At 39.6% G+C, this 19,622-nt stretch overlaps 1 protein-coding gene across 16 annotated transcripts in view; it reads left to right on the top strand.

The window, feature by feature from the left end:
• Positions 1–19,622, top strand: part of CADPS (calcium dependent secretion activator) — a 481,350-nt gene that overhangs the window by 359,534 nt on the left and 102,194 nt on the right. For 8 of the 16 annotated variants that reach the window (XM_060111566.1, XM_060111560.1, XM_060111562.1 and 5 more), the window contains 2 exons: positions 1,705–1,722; positions 14,975–14,983. The exons of 7 other annotated variants lie outside the window; for them this stretch is intronic. In XM_060111566.1, coding sequence (XP_059967549.1) covers positions 1,705–1,722; positions 14,975–14,983 — 27 coding nt within the window. Of the gene's footprint in view, positions 1–534; positions 553–1,704; positions 1,723–14,974; positions 14,984–19,622 lie in introns of all 16 variants that reach the window. One more of the 16 variants, XM_060111551.1, reaches the window with a different exon arrangement.

The following is a 19,622-nucleotide window of genomic DNA, read 5'->3' as shown; positions in this document are numbered from 1 at the left end:
TAAAGTGCTTGTCACTGGTACACAATCAAAAGGTAGCAACTAGGTGGGGAGCGATGTGTTAGGTGTCAGATAAAGGACAGTTGGGGCAAAACCGTGCTTTCTTTTCCATGTTTAGGATGACAAACTGTTGTAGGTAGATCACACAGCGTGGTCCATTCTCTGTAAAAGTTAGATCTTATATGCCTCCTGTCTGTTCTCGCAAACTGGGAAGCTTTTTCTTGTTCTTTCTGGAGATTTGGAGTTGTCCTCGTCCTCTAAGCTCTGGCTAGAACATATGACTTAGTTGTCACTTGGAGAGTTCATGTATGTGTCACAGCTTGATTTCACATTAAACTTAATTTGACTAATTTTCTATTTGTGCAGCATTGACCCCACACTTCTGGGCGGTGGGAACTCAAGGGCAACTTTTTCTTTCCAATATCATATATCACACATAAGTGGGGGGCATTTTGGTTCACTTGCTCATTAATCCTTGCATATGTGTTCTTGTTTCTCTCTCTCTTCTCTCCTTGTTGTGCTTTCTCTTTCAAATAGAGAATCAAAAGGACGCAGGTGAACCAATTGTATATGCATTATAAACAATCAGGACTGTTGAGTTATATTTAGTTTTTGTTTCTGTTTTTGTTTTTTAATAGCTCCTTAATGTATGTACTCCCAAAGACTGATGTGGAGTTGCAGTAATACTTAAGGAGTTAATTTGTGCTGTCTAACTACATCTCATGCCCACTAGATGTTGACCTCTATAGAGCAGAATTTCTGTAAAGGCATAAGTTTTGAAGGAACAGAACCCTAGTTTGCTGTGGAGCTTCATTTCATCTTTGGTTTCAGGATTCCAGTGATTTGGCCTCATGTGCTTTTTTTAAAAAAACAGTGACTGAAGCAAACTAATCTTCCTCTTTGTTTTTCATTTCTTTTTCCTGTTTTCTGCCCTATTGAGAAGTTTGTGTTCTTTGATGAATGTTTCTCGGCCAAGGCAGAGAGGAGTTGTGTCCGTGTTGTTCTTGTATGTATCATGTGATGAGACAGGATGCACGCACAGGTGGCTAAACAGGGGCCGTTGCTAGAAGTTTCATGAGAGGAAAACCCTTAAATGTTTTCTGGCTTTGGTAATTTCCTTCTTGTTTGGTCCCCAAACTTCTGAGTATACTTTGAGGAAAGCTCGAACTTAAAACTGTAATAAATATATAGTATGGATCATGGTTTTAAGGTCTAAAGGATTCTCCAAAGATAATTATCATCTGGTTAGAATTGAATGCATTTCCAATCAGTTCAGAAAGCATTTTTGAGCACACGCCAAGCATCAGGCTAGCAATAAGTATTTGAAGACTCAAAAACCTGTGTTCAAGGCATACAGGCCTTTTTCTCCCTGGAAGGAAAGGTGTTCATTTATTCATTCACTCATTCATTCGTTCATTCATTAGACAAGTGCTTAGTGGGAGACTACCATGTGCCAGGTACAGTGGTGAAAGCCAGGGACTATGTAAACAAGAGGAAACAGCTGTTACCCTTATGGAGCATATGTAAATAGGTACATAAGTGTAAATTACAAATTCAGTATGCAGCAACACCGATTGGTATAGAGTTGTATGTAAGAGGGCCTTGTCAGAAAACCATGGAAGCCTTCACAAGAATGGCAAGCTTGGACTTCATCTTGAAAGATGAAATAGAATCAGTGAAAAGGAGGTGGGATTGGAAAGTGTAGAGGCACCCTAGATAAAGAGAGTAATATGTGCAAATACATAAAACCGTAGAGTTAATAAAAATAGCTAAAGCTTATTAAGTGTGTATTACACACCAGGTACAACTCTAAGTACTTTATGTATATTCACTCATTTAATCCTCAAAACCCCTTCTGAGGTATCTACTACTATTATTCCCATTTTAGAGATGAGCAAACTGAGATATGGAGAGGTTAAATAACACACTCCTAGAAGATTAAGTGAAGCTAGAGTCTTTTTAAGAGTAAGCAGAGCTGGGGCACCCAGGCATGTGACGGCCTGAGCGCATGATGTGGTCAGCGCCAAGGTCCTCAGGGGAAAAAAAAAGAACAAAAAGAAAAATAGTTGGGCAGACCTTCAAGATGGTGGAGGAGTAAGACGTGGAGATCACCTTCCTCCCCACAAATACATCAAAACTACATCTACATGTGGAACAACTCCTACGAAACACCTACTGAATGCTGGCATAAGACCTCAGACTTCCCAAAAGACGCCCTCAGGTGACCTACACACAGAGGTGGGGCCAAATCCAAAGCTGACCCCCAGGAGCTGTGCGAACAAAGAAGAGAAAGGGAAATCTCTCCCATCAGCCTCAGGAGCAGCGGATTAAATCTCCACGGTCAACTTGATGTACCCTGCATCTGTGGAATACCTGAATAGACAGCAAATCATCCCAAAATTGAGACAGTGGACTTTGGGAGCAACTATAGCCTTGGGGTTTGCTTTCTGCATCTAATTTGTTTCTGGTTTTATGTTTATTTTTGTTTATTGATTTGGTTGCTCTCTTCCTTTTTTTAAAAAAATATTTTTTTTTCCTTTTTCTCTTTTTGGGAGTGTGTATGTGTATGCTTCTTTGTGTGATTTTGTCTGTATAGCTTTGCATTTGGCATTTGTCCTAGGGTTCTGGCTGTCAAGTGTTTTTTTTTGTTTGTTTTGTTTTGTTTGCAGTACGCGGGCCTCTCACTGCTGTGGCCTCTCCCATTGCAGAACACAGGCTCCAGACGCACAGGCTCAGCGTCCATGGCCCACGGGCCTAGCCGCTCTGCGGCATGTGGGATCTTTCCGGACCGGGGCACGAACCTGTGTCCCCTGCATTGGCAGGCAGACTCTCAACCACTGCACCACCAGGGAAGCCCGTGGCTGTCCAGTTTTTTTGTTTGTTTGTTTTTTAGTATAGTTTTTAGCTCTGGTTATCATTGGTGGATTTTTTTTTTTTTGGTTTGGTTGCTCTCTTCTTTCTAATTACTTTTTTATTTCTTTATTTTTAATAATATTTTTCTATTTTAATAACTTTATTTTATTTATTTATTTGTTTTCTTTCTTTCTTTCTTTTTTTCCTCCCTTTTTTTCTGAGCCATGTGGCTGACAGGGCCTTGGTGCTCTGGCCGGTGTCAGATCTGAGCCTCTGAGGTGGGAGAGCTGAGTCCAGGACACTGGTCTACCAGAGACCTCCCGGCCCCACGTAATATCAAACGGTGAGAGGTCTCCCAGAGATCTCCATCTCAATGCTAACACCCAGCTCCACTCAATGACCAGCAAGCTACAGTGCTGGACACACTATGCCAAACAACTAGCAAGACAGGAACACAACCCCACCCATTAGCAGAGAGGCTGCCTAAAATCATAATAAGGTCACAGACACCCCAAAACACACCACCAGATGCAGTCCTGCCCACCACAAAGGCAAGATCCAGCCTCATCCACCAGAACAGAGACAATAGTCCCCTCTACCAGGAAGCCTACACAACCCACTGAACCAACCTTAGCCACTGGGCACAGACACCAAAAACAACGGGAACTACGAACCTGCAGCCTGCAAAAAGGGGACCCCAAACACAGTAAGTTAAGCAAAATGAGAAGACAGAGAAATACACAGCAGATGAAGGAGCAAGGTAAAAACCTACCAGACCAAATAAATGAAGAGGAAATAGGCAGTCTACCTGAAAAAGAATTCAGACTAATTATAGTAAAGATGATCCAAAATCTGGAAATAGAATGAAGAAAATACAAGAAACATTTAACAAGGACCTAGAAGAACTAAAGAGCAAACAATGATGAACAACACAATAAATGAAATTAAAAATTCTCTGGAAGGAATCAATAACAGAATAACTGAGGCAGAAGAATGGATAAGTGACCTGGAAGATAAAATAATGGAAATAACTATTGCAGAGCAGAATTAAAAAAAAAAAGAATGAAAAGAATTGAGGACAGTCTCAGAGACCTCTGGGACAATATTAAATGCACTAACATTCAAATTATAGGGGTCCCAGAAGAAGAAGAGAAAAAGAAAGGGACTGAGAAAATATTTGAAGAGATTATAGTTGAAAACTTCCTTAATATGGGAAAGGAAATAGTCAAACAAGTCCAGGAAGCACAGAGAGTCCATACAGGATAAATCCAAGGAGAAACATGCCAAGACACATATTAAACTATCAAAAATTAAATACAATTAAATTGTAGCAAGGGAAAAGCAACAACTAACATACAAAGGAATTTCCATAAGGTTAACAGCTGATCTTTCAGCAGAAACTCTGCACGCCAGAAGGGAGTGGCAGGACATATTTCAAGTGATGAAAGGGAAAAACCTACAACCAAGATTACTCTACCCAGCAAGGATCTCATTCAGATTTGATGGAGAAATTAAAACCTTTACAGACAAGCAAAAGCTAAGAGAATTCAGCACCACCAAACCAGCTCTACAACAAATGCTAAAGGAACCTCTCTAGGCAGGAAACACAAGAGAAGGAAAAGACCTACAATAACAAACCCAAAACAATTAAGAAAATGGTAATAGGAACATACATATTGATAACTACCTTAAATGTAAATGAATTAAATGCTCCAACCAAAAGACATAGACTGGCTGAATGGATACAAAAACAAGACCCGTATATATGCTGTCTACAAGAGACCCACTTCAGACCTAGGGACACATACAGACTGAAAGTGGCAGGATGGAAAAAGATATTCCATGCAAACGGAAATCAAAGCTGGAATAGCAATTCCCATATCAGACAAAATAGACTTTAAAATAAAGACTATTACAAGAGACAAAGAAGGACAGTACATAATGATCAAGGGATCAATCCAAGAAGAAGATATAACAATTATAAATATTTATGCACCCAACACAGGAGCACGTGAATACATAAGGCAAATGTTAACAGCCATAAAAGGGGAAATCAACAGTAACACAATCATAGTAGGGGACTTTAGCACCCCACTTTCACCAATGGACAGATCATCCAAAATAAAAATAAATAAGGAAACACAAGCTTTCAGTGATACATTAAACAGAATGGACCTAATTGATATTTATAGGACATTCCATCCAAAAACAGCAGATTACACTTTCTTCTCAGGTGCTCATGGAACGTTCTCCAGGATAGATCATATTTTGGGTCAGAAATCAAGCCTTGGTAAATTTAAGAAAATTGAAATCATATCAAGTATCTTTTCCAACCACAACGCTATGACACTAGATATCAATTACAGGGAAAAAAATCTGTAAAAAATACAAACACAAGGAGGCTAAACAATACACTACTAAATAACCAAGAGATCACTGAAGAAATCAAAGAGGAAATTTAAAAAATACCTAGAAACACATGAGAGTGAAAACATGACAACCCAAAACCTATGGGATGCAGCAAAAGCAGTTCTAAGAGGGAGGTTTATAGCAATACAATCCTACCTCAAGGAACAAGAAACACCTCAAGTAAACAAGATAACCTTACACCTAAAGCAATTAGAGAAAGAAGACCAAAAAGCCCCAAAGTTAGCAGAAGGAAAGAAATAAAGATCAGATCAGAAATAAATGAATAAGAAATGAAGGAAACAATAGCAAAGATCAATAAAACTACAAGCTGTTTCTTTGAGAAGATAAACAAAATTGATAAACCAGACTCATCAAGAAAAAAAGGGAGAAGACTCAAATCAATAGAATTAGAAATGAAAAAGGAGAAGTAACAACTGACACTGCAGAAATACAAAGGATCATGAGAGATTACTACAAACAAGTCTATGCCAATAAAATGCCAATAAAAAGGACAACCTGGAAGAAATGGACAAATTCTTAGAAAAGCGCAACCTTCCGAGACTGAACCAGGAAGAAATAGAAAATATAAACAGATCAATCACAAGCACTGAAATTGAAACTGAATAAAAATCTTCCAACAAACAAAAGCCCAGGACCAGATGGCTTCACAGGTGAATTCTATGAAACATTTAGAGAAGAGCTAACACCTATCCTTCTCAAATTCTTCCAAAATATAGCAGAGGGAGGAACACTCCCAAACTCATTCTATGAGGCTACCATCACCCTGATACCAAAACCAGACAAAGGTGCCACAATAAAAGAAAACTACAGGCCAATATCACTGATGAACATAGATGCAAAAATCCTCAACAAAATACTAGCAAAGAGAATCCAACAACACATTCAAAGGATCATACACCATGATCAAGTGGGGTTTATCCTAGGAATGCAAGGATCCTTCAATATATGCAAATCAATCAGTGTGATACACCATATTACCAAATTGAAGGAGAAAAACCATATGATCATCTCAAGATGCAGAAACAGCTTTCAACAAAATTCAATACTCATTTATGATAAAAACCCTCCAGAAAGTAGGCATAGAGGGAACTTACTTCAACATAATAAAGGCTGTATATGACAGACCCACAGCCAACATCGCTCTCAATGGTGAAAAGCTGAAACCATTTCCACTACGATCAGGAAGAAGGCAAGGTTGCCCACTCTCATCACTATTATTCAACATAGTTTTGGAAGTTTTTGCCACAGCAATCAGAGAAGAAAAAGAAATAAAAGGACTCCAAATCGGAAAAGGAGAAGTAAAGCTGGCACTGTTTGCAGATGACATGATACTATTCATAGAGAATCCTAAAGATGCTACCAGAAAACTACTAGATCTAATAAATGAATTTGGTAAAGTTGCAGGATACAAAATTAATGCCAGTAATCTCTTGCATTCCTATACACTAATGATGAAAAATCTGAAAGAGAAATTAAGGAAACACTCCCATTTACCATTGCTACAAAAATAATAAACTACCTAGGAATAAACCTACTTAAGGAGACAAAAGACCTGTATGCAGAAAACTATAAGACACTGATGAAAGAAATTAAAGATGATACAAACAGATAGAGAGATATGCCATGTTCTTGGATTGGAAGAATCAACATTGTGAAAATGAGTATACTACCCAAAGAAATCTACAGATTCAGTGCAATCCCTATCCACTACCAATGACATTTTTCACAAAAGTAGAACAAAAATTTCACAGTTTGTATGGAAACACAAAAGACTCCAAATAGCCAAAGCAAGCTTGAGAAAGAAAAACGGAGCTGGAGGAATCAGGCTCCTGGACTTCACACTATACTACAAAGCTACTCTAATCAAGACAGTATGGTACTGGCACAAAAACAGAAACATCAATCAATGGAACAGGATAGAAATCCCAGAGATAAACCCATGCACGTATGGTCACCTTATTTTTGATAAAGGAGGCAAGAGTATACAATGGAGAAAAGACAGCCTCTTCAATAAGTGGTGCTGTGAAAACTGGACAGCTACATGTAAAAGAATGAAGTTAGAACACTCTCTAACAACGTAAACAAAAATAAACTCCAAATGATTTAAGGCCAGACACTGTAAAACTCTTAGAGGAAATCATAGGCAGAACACTCCATGACATAAATCACAGCAAAATCCTTTTTGACCCACCTCCTAGAGAAATGGAAATAAAAATAAACAACTGGGACCTAGTGAAACTTAAAAGCTTTTGCACAGCAAAGGAAACCATAAACAAGACAAAAAGACAACCCTCAGAATGGGAGAAAATATTTGCAAATGAATCAACCAACAAAGGATTAATCTCCAAAATATACAAGCAGCTCATGCAGCTCAATATCAAAAAAACAAACAACCCAATCCAAAAATGGGCAGAAGACCTAAATAGACATTTCTCCAAAGAAGATATACAGATTGCCAACAAACACATGAAAGGATGCTCAACATCACTGATCATTAGAGAAATGCAAATCGAAGCTACGATGAGGTATCACCTCATACCAGTCAGAATGGCCATCATAAAAAAGTCTGCAAACAGTAAATGCTGGAGAGGGTGTAGAGAAAAGGGAACCCTCTTGCACTGTTGGTGGGAATGTAAATTGGTACAGCCACTATGGAGAACAGTATGGAGGTTCCTTAAAAAACTAAAATAGAACTGCCATACGACCCAGCAATCCCACTACTGGGCATATACCCTGAGAAATCCATAATTCAAAAACAGTCATATACCACAATGTTCTTTGCAGCTCTATTTACAATAGCCAGGACATGGAAGCAACCTAAGTGTCCATCAACAGATGAATGGATACAGAAGATGTGGCACATATGTACAATGGAATATTAGCCATTAAAAGAAACAAAATTGAGTTATTTGTAGTGAGGTGGATGGACCTAGAGTCTGTCATACAGAGTGAAGTAAGTCAGAAAGAGAAAAACAAATACCGTATGCTAACACATGTATATGGAATCTAAAACAACAACATAATGGTTCTGAAGAACGTAGTGGCAGGACAGGAATAAAGACGCAGACGTAGAGAATGGACTTGAGGACACGGGGAGGGGGAAGGGTAAGCTGCAACGAAGTGAGAGAGTGGCATGGACTTATATATACTACCAAATGTAAAATAGATAGCTAGTGGGAAGCAGCTGCATAGCACAGGGAGATCAGCTCGGTGCTTTATGACCACCTAGAGGGATGGGATAGGGAGGGTGAGAGGGAGACGCAAGAGGGAGGAGATACAGGGATATATGTATATGTATAGCTGATTCACCTTTTTATACAGCAGGAACTAACACACCATTATAAAGCAGTTATACTCCAATAAAGATGTTAAAAAAAAAAAAAAAAGTCAGCAGAGGGAGCATCTGAGGCCAGATAGAGGCCACACTCTGAACTACTCCATAATTCGATGTGGCTGCACAGCAGGGTGAAATGATGGCAGGAGTGGGTGCTGAGGATGGCAGCAGACGCAGGAGGCAATATCTCCAAGATCTTTACGTGCCTTCATAATACAGAGTTCAGACTGTCTCTCATGGTCCAAAGGTTTTTCACCTGGCTTTATACCAACTTTTTTTTTTTTTTTTTTGCGGTACGCTGGCCTCTCACTGTTGTGGCCTCTCCCCTTGCGGAGCACAGGCTCCGGATGCGCAGGCTCAGCGGCCATGGCTTACGGGCCCAGCCGCTCCGCGGCATGTGGGATCTTCCTGGACCGGGGCACGAACCCATTTCCCCTGCATCGGCAGGTGGACTCTCAACCACTGCACCACCAGGGAAGCCCCATACCAACTTTTGCATGCAGATTTTTCACAAGAAAAATCCCACATGTCTCACTTCCAAAGGTGATAAAGAGCCACTGAAAGCTCTTCAAGCAAGGGGACGACAGCTTGGTGTTTTGCACTCCAGAAAAATCATACTGGCTGGGATGGAGAGAAAGGATGGAGGAGGAGGAAGAGAGTAAAACTGGACCTAAAAGTTAAAGTCAAAGCAGAGTTGGATTTGAAACTTGGTACATCCAAGGCCTCTTCTTGGCAAAGTAGATCTCAGTCATAATAGAAATCATAATCACTTCTTTCCCAATCTTTACATCTTTTTTCTTACCCTCTCCCTCCCTTTTCAATTTCCTTGGAGGGAAACAAAGCCTGAATCGCTGGATAGGCATGCAAAACTGAATGCGTACAGGTGGCCCGGCACAGCTGGAATTACATGTACAAATCGGGGTGAAATACAGACAGCTGCAGAGTCCTTCGGTCAGGCTGTGTTTTGCAAGGCTCCGGGACTCTGCAGATGGCATTTTGGTGGGCTTATGCTTTCTGTCTGGTAGCATTATTAGAAATTAAATGTTCGGTTTAATTACAGTATCTCAAGAAAAAAATGTAAAAGGCTGTTACTCTACAAGAGAAAAGCTGTGACTCCTGTAAATGAATTCTATTATTTTAAATACATTTCCATTTAAACCATCACACGTTGTGAACCCAGCAAGCTCTGAGAAAGTCTACGCTGCTATTGCTGTTTTGCCTCAGTTCTTGGCTAAATACTTGCATAATTTTCTGAGCATCAGAACAGTTCTCCTGGAACTTGAAATAAAACAGTTTTTCCTTCAAATATGGCAAGGATTTGCAAAATTAGATAGATAGACAGACAGACAGACAGACAGTCTACCCATGGGCCCAAGCACTGTGCTAAGGACTTTATATGGTGATCTGATTCATTCTTTACCTTAGTCCCATGGAGAATGCTTCATTATTGCCCCTCTTACAGATGAGAAGGCTGAGATTTGGAAAGGATAAATGACATTTTCCAGCAGGATTTGAACACAGATCACTCTAAATTCAAACACCATTTTTTTTTTGTTGTTGTTGTTGTTGTTTTTTGTCTTTCCACCATGCAGTCTTTCCAGCTAATGTGACGGGCATTTGGATAATACCCTTTCACTCAGTGGATAAATTCAAAAGTATACAACTTTTAATTCAGGAAGACAACCAAAAAACAGAGCAGTCCTTTCTGGGACCAGATAATTGCCAAAATCTTTCCCCTGCGAAGTCTTCTGAGGACAGTTGAGATTCCCTGAGATTGCCAAAGAACTGAAGATTTTTCTTTTCTTCCCAAGTGACAGAAACCTTCTAGAGCAAGCCAAATCTATCCAAAGGACTTCCAAGCAGATTCTGTAGTGTTGAGTTTCTGTATCTTTTCCCATCTCCATCAAACTTCTTATAGGTCCAAGTCCAGTAGAAGGAGAAAAAGGGGACAAGCAAGATTGTGATACTCACCACACACAGTATGGAGTCACCCACCCAAGAAACCAGTGAGGGCAAATCCATCTCAGCAAGATCCAGGCCATCCTAAAATCCTAAATCGAGGACCATCTCATGCTTCATATCTTATACACAAGGGACTAAATGTTTTTCTTTTCATCCTTCTTGTTTTAGTGATACAAAAATCAGGGTTTCCAAGCCAAAATTATTCTGTAGACTAGTATCTCATCTATACTTTATAAAAAATGAGGAGGGCAAGGAGAAACATGTTTCAAACACTCTCACCAAGGAAGATCTTGGAGGAAGAGAGGGTGTGTTAAAAATATGCTACGAATCAATAAATATGAAACTAATGTCTCTTCTACCAGAGAAGAAAAAGACATGCTGCCAATCATAATCATGATAACAACTGTCATTTATTGAGAATTTAGTATGTGCCAAGTAGATACATGCATATCTCATTTAATTTTCACAACAATTCTATGAGATAAGTATTTTATTACCATATTTCATTGAATCTAAAAGCCATCAATTATAAGACACACTATTAATTTATGTACTCCTAAGAATAAAATAATGCTGCCAACTAAATTGTGACACGCCATCAAATGTAAGATGCTTCCAATTTCAGAAATGTTAAAAATGTGCCTCTTACACTCCATGAAATAAGAAATCACTCTGTTGTCTGTATAAATACAGAGAAATAGAAATAGATGTTAAGTAACTGGGTCCAAGGCCACATAGCTGGTTAGTTGTAGAGACAGAATTTGAACACAAGCCTAATTCCAAAGCCCACACTTTCAACTTCTATACCACGAAACACCTGTGATTATTAATGATAAAATTATATCACCACAAAGGGGTTTCGCAGTCACTGAATCCCAAAGCTTCATTTGACAGGTGGGAAAACCAAGGCTTAGAGAAAAGAAGCCAGTTTCAAAATAAGATGGGCAGTGAGTGACTCTAGTCTGGGGTCCTGCACTCTATTTAGGGCCTTCACACATACCCACTCCCCTCCAGCCCCTGCCACCAGGCTGCCTTGTCTTTTAGCCAAGAGATACTGGCCCCACTCACAATTTAGTAACTGGCCTTGCTTCCAATGTGACAGCTGAAGAAGCCAGGCATCCACACACTAGAATCCTAAACATACAGCTCCAAGAAAACAGTACCCCAGGACCAGCCTGAGCACTCAGGATCTGTTATACCAAAAATTTAAATCACAATCTTGGCTCCAATGAGTTTAAGTCTCCCTTTTGTCTTCTGTCAAAGAGGTTAATAATGGTTCCTCCTCCCAAAGGATTGTTGCAAAGATTAAAACACATATTCCAAACAAAGCTCTTAACACAGTGCCTGGCATATAGTAAGCACCCATTACTATCTACCTATCTGTCTATCTATAGAGGTATAATTTTATATATGTTATTATTTGTGTATTGTTATGTAAAAGGAAACCTCCAAATCCAAATGTGCAATATAGACATATTATTTGATTTCAGAAATGGAATATAAAACAATGCTTCTCAAAATTTGATGTTTATACAAATCTCTGAGGATCTTGTTAAGACGTAGATTCTGATTTGGCAGATCTGGTGTGGAGCCTGGAAATCTGACAAACTCTCAGGTGATGCTGAAGGTGCTGAGGCAGGGGTTGCAGTTTGGATGTCAGCAGAATAGAAGAGGCAGCTGATTTATCTCTTTATCATAAATTTCAAAATAAAACATCGCAATACAGTTCCACATATATTTGTTAAACACCCACTAAGTTCCAGGGCCTGTGCCAGGCACCAGGGGAGGGAGCAAAGAGGAAAAGCAACCGAGGTCCCTACCCTTGGGGAGCTCAAAATAAACTGGAGAACACAGGCATAAAGCAAGTAATTTCATCTGGTGACTGTGCTGTAGAGGCAGATGCAAGATGCTGCAGGAATGCAACACATGGGGATTTCACCTAGGCCAGGGTCTTTGATGCATGGCAGGGAGGAGGATGTCATGGAGGTAAAGGGCTGGTTCCCCAAGAAGAACTGTCTGGGATGTCCCTCGGCCTTGTTGAAGTGTTTGCCTCTGCTCATCATCCTTCCAGATGCCCCAAGATCCTGTCCCAGAGAGCTTGTGGCCATATATGTGAAAGTTTATTTGGGGGCTGGGTGAATATTTAATAGTACTATTACATCAGTATTCTTGCTAGAGCAAGTGCTCAAAAACAACAACAACAGCCACAACAACCTTAAATAGCTTAAGCAAGAAAAGGTCATTTTTGGCCTATGTAGCTAGGAAATGCGTGGAGGGATTGGGCTCAGAAATAAAGACTTTTAGTTTGTTTTGATCTCTCCAACTGTTGACAGGCTTCTTTAATGTGACTGAGGGTCACTGTAGGAGAGGTTGGGAGCAACATAGCCACAGATAGCACCAGCTTTTAATCCTAGCCAATGACTCTGGAGGAAAAAGAACTTTCTTCCCTATGAAACTATATACAATTCCAGAGAACAGTCTCATTGGCCCAGCTAGGGTCACATGTTAATCCCTGAGCCAATCACAATACCCATGGTGGTGTTGGGATGCTATGGTTGGCCTGGCTTGGCTCACATGACTGTCCCTGGAGGATTTATTGCTTGCATTCCCACTAGAGCCACATGGAGTGGAGGAGAGGCATTTCTGAGCAAGGCGCACATACACATACAAGAATAAGAGATGTCCACTACTGTGTCTATCCAGAATTAACTTTACTTTTATTAGGTGCAACATCTCAGTCTCAGGGACAAAGCCTGACTTGGGATACAAAGATACGAAATGGGAGAAAAAAAATATTATAATAACATTATTTCTTTCTTGTGGATATAATTTATTTTAATTTAAATACAAATAATTTTATTTATCTTAAATAATTTTTTCATCACATTAAGACACCTGAAGTTGTTCTCTGGTTTGGAGGTTTAAGTTATAATGTTTACTATTCAGCAATTCAGCTTAATGCATTTGTTAAGTAACCAGGGGCTTTGGGTAAAAGATAAAAGTTGCTGTATAGTTTTTATGCACATGGCAACCACAGAGTATTTGGTTTTCCATGGAAGCACACCATTGGGCAGGATCCACTGAGGATTTCCTTCCACCAATATTTGAGGACCTGCCCTGGGCCAGGTACTGTTCTAGCCCCTAGAAATAAAGAATTCATTGGGCTTAGGGGAAGACAAACATACATATAATTGGCCATTATTAAGGGGCCATAAGTGCTCAAGTAGAGGTATCAACAGAGGACTTGAGCCTGTGTTATGAAGGCATAGCTCTTTCTGATGGGGAGAGGAGTGAAGGCTCTTAAAGGCTTTTGAGCAGGAGAATGACAGGTTCAGATATGTGCTTTATGGAGATCAGCATGGACCCTGCATGATCATTGAACTACAGGGGATGGAAGGAACTAAATGCTGGCTTGGAGTCTTTAGCAACAGTTGAGGTGGAGGTGATGAGACTTGAGTTGCATGTCTACCCCCCCACAGCAAGAGTGTGGGCACATGATCTCGTACAGTGGGAGATAAAGTCAGGAGACATGTTAGAGATAGAATGGACAGGCCGTGCCGCCCATGTTCTTATGGGGAAGAGACAGAGATGGTTGCAATGAAAAGAATAGAGAAAACGATCCATGATTCATCCACTGGTCTTTATTACCATATAGTTTATACTGTCCTAAAGATGGAGTCTTCTGAAAGGGAGTGATGAAGATACAGGGAAACAAGTGTGTATGATGGCATGCCCCACTAAAGAAATTATGTTGAATTATAGCCCTGCGCTAAATGTATGGCCCGTGGAGCCATCAGTTTAGGGAGACAGGGTACTCTGGAAAGCGTGTTGTGGCTATCTGCTTAGCATTCCTTTCCTACTCTAGCTTTTATCCACCCCTACCCCCAAATCCTAGTGAATTGCTCCAGGCTAGTTATTTTTAGTAATAGTGTAATACAAACACTGGCATCTTCAGCAACACATAAATAGGTTGGAACTTGGTTGTAAGTGGGCTTTCCATCAACCATATCCATCTTTCATATGATATTTCAGGGACTGGCAATTCATTTGCTGGAACAGAGACGGTCAGGTTATTTAAGGGCTAATTGGAGAGTCTCTCACTCCTGGATGCCTCTCTGCCTTGGCTTAGCTGAGCTGCAGAGGAATTCTCTTTTTATTTTTCTGCAGTCACATTTAACTCCCTCTCTGGAAGCCAAGCAGATTTAATTGTGTAAACATGAGCAATGGTAATTGGGTAAATGAAGTTGGAAACCAAGGTATGATGTTTTTGTTTTGCTCTGTGAGGGGAAAAAAATAGGGAGCTTGTTTTTCTATGGTGGCAAACCTCACTGTCAGAATTCTGGACAGACAGTTGGCAGGAGGGAATCCCTTTACGAATTTTCATCAAGACCCATTGAGCTGAAACATGTATCTGCTGCCTCGCCGGTTATGGTTCAGCCTGGGGACATGTCATTGTTTTATAAAGCACCATATCAAGTGGTTCACACAGGTTCTGTTATCTGGGAAGAATAAATGAGGAGTTTCCCTAAGAATTGCACACTCAAGTAATACACATTCAAAGAGCCAGAAGAAGGTGTTACCAGAGATGCACCCAACTTTCCGCCCAGCTATAGGTGGAAACCAGATTTTAACAAAACATAAAATATGGAGTACCTTTTTATAAAGAAGAGATTAGTAGTTGCCTTCCTTTATATAGCTGTCCTTTAATTTTTTTTTTAAATTCTATTTACATGCAGTCATTTCCAAATGAAAGATTTAAGTAAGAGGAGAATAGTGAATAGATTTTTCTTTTTTTGTTGTTTTTATTTTGGTCTTTCCTTTCAAACATTGAGGTGATCCCACAAGAAAAGAATGACATGAACTTTTGCTTTTAAGAGATGGTTTTTCCAGAATATTATATTTATCCTTATTTCTCATATTTTTTTAAATTAATGGTGCTAGAATTGCATTTCCTGTAAGCCTGCAGTAAAATTCATTTTCCCAGTTGAAAAATTCAAGCAAACCAAGAAGCAAACTTGGCAATCACCATACAGATTGCTTTATAAACGAGAACCATTAGAAAGGACCAGGTCTGAGGTTAATGAGACACTCATTGAAGAGAGAGAATTGCAGAAGCTGATAGTGCTCTGTGCCTGTGTTGAAGGAGAGACTATTGTTATAGGATGTTTGCTGTGCTGATATTGTAAACCACATGACAGATGGGTCAAGTGCTGATTACCGTATTCTAACATTTGGAATAGCAAGTAACATATTTGATAAGCTGGCAAGTTTTTATATATGATTCAACCCACAATATAAAAGTCATGAGAATTCCAAGTTGAAAATAATTAAATGAGCTGGAAACAATCAGATACCACACATTTTTTCCCCCAAAATGACAGATTTTGACATGTTGAAATTCCACAAAGGGAGCAAGAATATTCCCTAGCTCACTCGAACTAATAACGGCTCTTCATCTGCTTTTGCAAAGCAATTAATTCCTGCCTTCTCACAATGTAGGAGATAACAATGAACGTTTGTAGGCACCTGAAGCTTTACAGAGATCCATCCCATGTACTGTTTTATTTGTTCTTATCAACAACCCTGCAAGGTACACAAAAAAGATGTTAATAATCTCAATTTATAGAGGAGGAAGCTGAAGCACAGAGAGGCTTAAGTAGAAGGTACAAGGTTACATAGGAAGTGAAGTCACATCTTGGGGACAAGAAGCCAGATCCTCCAATTATGTCAACATCGAGGGCTGTTTCTGGTCACCTGGAAGGAGGAAGCAGCTATTAACATATAGGTGTTCTTTATTGTACAAAAAGTCTATCTTCTTTCGGTCAATGATGCCGCCACCATCATTCATGTGTATCCATCTGGATGAAGGCATCCAGGATTTGCATTCTGCTTCTGAGTGTCTCAGTACGGTGGTGCTGAGGGTGCTGGTAAGAGTCCCGTCCCTCGTCAAACAGTGTCACACTTCTGTAACGTTGCAGTCACGCCAAGGAAGCAGCAGCTCTCCATTCGTGTTTGATCGTTTTTGCTTGTTTGTTTGTTCTTCTCAGAGTTTGTCATCTTAATTGTCATCCTTCGTGACAGTCACTTTGTCTCTTTACTTTTTTACCATCTCTCTTCACCTACCCGAGCAACTCCCCCTCCTCCTGGGCCTCCTCCACCCACCCAAATGCAGACCAGCATGTTATATCAGAGGCTCAAAGGCATGCCTAGGCCAAAATCAAGTACTGTAAACTTCTAACTTTCCTTTATTCGACAGCTTTCTAGTTTAGTTTGCTTTTTTAGTTCATTCCTCTGGAAATTTTGTTTAGCATACTAACCTGAGGCCCAGACTCTCGAGTTTGACACTGTAGGTTTTGAGAGACTCGAAAAGAGAGCATTTATTTTCCAATGTCCACATTTTTTTTTTTTGTCTAGCTCTGTCTGACATATGCAACATTTTCAAACCTCAATGTCAGCACAAAATAACATTGTTGCATAACATTTTGCATGACGATTTTTTTTTATGTTATGAGCTTCAATTCTGTTGTATGAAATGTTTACCAAGAATATTGTATTTTTAGTTCCCCTTCGTCAGTGCTCCAGCTAGTACAAGATTGGGTGATAGGAATATTGCAGTACATTTCCAGATATTGCAGACAGCAGATGTGACCAAAAAAAAATCGTTTCTAAGCACAAATTTCTCCTTGACCTCTGTTGCAGGGGAGGGAGGAGTGACTAGAGGATTTTGCACAATATTTTCTTTAAAGACAACATCTTAAAGAAGTTGATTTTTGTACCATTTTTACTAGCTAGTGAGTTAGCAATGCAGGTGAAGAGGAAATTACAGTTGTGTCTCAATAAAGTAGCTTGATCTGCAGATAATGGAATTGCAGCTAATTAATAATAAATGAAAGTCTGGCTACATGGGTTCACTGGAAGATCAAGCATTCTAGATTCAAGGATACTTAACCTGCTGACTGTAAATGGTTGCATGTTAAAGCAAAATGGCAAAAGGTTTTATTAAACATACTGTCTGTATATATACATCAGGCATACACATATCTGCGTGCATGTGTACACACTCACAGAAAGACTGCGTGCGCATGTACACTTTATGTGTATCTATTGATATATATGGTAGTCAATCTAAGAGCACTGCATATTAAAACAAATCTTCAGGTGATCCTAGTTTATGCATCTTGGATTTCTCCAAACACAAAAATCATTCACAGCTTCTAAATAAAAGTACATAAAAATATTGATGTGATTTCCATTTCTACATCATATGTCATGGACAGATAGAATTCCCCTAGATTTGGTGAGTGTTCCACCTGAAAGGACAATGTTCTCTATTTTGAAAGTAAGAGATTTCAAAGATGTGCCCCAAGTGGGATTTTCTGCAGATTTGTATTAACATGCAGGCTTGTCTGCTTCCTAGAAGATGTATGTAAGTGTGTGATGTGTGTATGTGGGTGTATGTGTCAAAAGGGTAATAAGCATAGGATGAGGAATTTGCAAATTGATGTGTAAATGTGAATATCAACTAACAAAAAAAAGTAGCCTTTGCATATTTACTATCAAAATGCAAATACCTCACTCTACACATATTACCCCAACATATATACACAGTATGTTTGTAGAAATGCCTGAAAGTCTACTAACAGAATTAGGATAGTCCACTTATGAAATTATAAACAGACCAGGTGCCCCCAAAGCACAATAATCAATCTTGTCACTCATTCTTTCTCCAAATATTTATTGCTCCGGACCAGGCAATGAGCTGTCAGCCCTTAAACTCTGCACATTTCCTTACTCTGAGTGTTGGAGGTTCTCTGCCTAATCTGCATATTTATTTCCCCACAGCTTCCACCTTCATGTCCTAACCTTATATGCAGCCACATTTCCAGCTGAGCCTGGCAGAGACAATGGAGCATTCCATTGGCCTGAGTCCACAAAGCCCAGTGTCACACCAGTCATCAGGCTCTGTTGGAGAGAAACTTTCAACACCTCAATAACCTTACTCTTAGGTCCATCACTCTTAGGTCCCATTGGCTGGACCACTCCATTTGCACAGTGTTTCACAGAAGTTTTCTTTTTCGTTGCTAAATCGTAGATTACTAATCATCTGACATGTTCATCACCTCTTTAACAAATGCACAAGGAAAAAATTATGAGGAGCTGCTTGTTTGTTTTTTTAATTAACAATCTCTACGATTTTGTTTCCCACTCCACACCACGCAAAACCAAACCAGCAACAACAAACCAACCCTTCCTGTGAAGTATTGAGTAACCTTCTTTAGCCAGAAAAATCCTGAAGCCAAAACACACCTGCTTCAGATAAAGAGATTAAAATAAGTTTCAGCAGTCCTTTTGTGCACATATATATCCTCCTTGTGGAATCGTGCTCAAGGATCCTTATTGCCGTTACACCCATGGGCTCTAAATGACTCAGGCGTCAAGGTTTGAAGGGGTCTGAGCATGAACTACAAGCTCCCCTGTGAGTTTAGACTGGTTGAATTCAAGCCATTTCATTGGCTAAGAAAACCTTTATGTTTCAAATATTACTCTTTTCCCCCACAGGAAAAAAAATGTAATTTTTGGTAACATAATAACATTGGCAAACATTCATGAATTTAGCTCTATAAAGGATACAACAGAAATCAGGGTTCAGTTTGTTCTTGAGTGTGATCAAAGCCCTTTCAACACAGTAGAAACTAAAAGAAAAAGATGGAGTACATTGTTGCCACCTAACTGATAAAATTTCAGTTGTACCAACCAGTGGTTCAAACCACTTCATCCAATAATCTACACCCAACACTCTTTTAAAAATTCTATCCTGCCTTCTACCTAATGGCCCAAGAAAGTCCGTTAATTCTCAATCTCCTCCCTGGACAATTTAAAACAGCTAGACCTTTGAATCTGCTTTTTTCCAATACCTGTTAAACGTGCAGACCTAGAATGAAAAACAATGCTGTAGTATCAACTGTTAAGGGACAAACGTGGCAGCAATTAAGACTAAGCTTCTGTTACACCTTCTCACCTCAGGAAGCATGAGCACTGTCTAGAG

The sequence above is a fragment of the Mesoplodon densirostris genome, chromosome 10, assembly GCF_025265405.1.
Source record: "Mesoplodon densirostris isolate mMesDen1 chromosome 10, mMesDen1 primary haplotype, whole genome shotgun sequence".
In the NCBI taxonomy this organism is placed as follows: Eukaryota; Metazoa; Chordata; class Mammalia; order Artiodactyla; family Ziphiidae; genus Mesoplodon; species Mesoplodon densirostris.
Note: the sequence above shows the minus strand (reverse complement) of the source record. Positions and strands in the feature narration are given on the sequence as shown.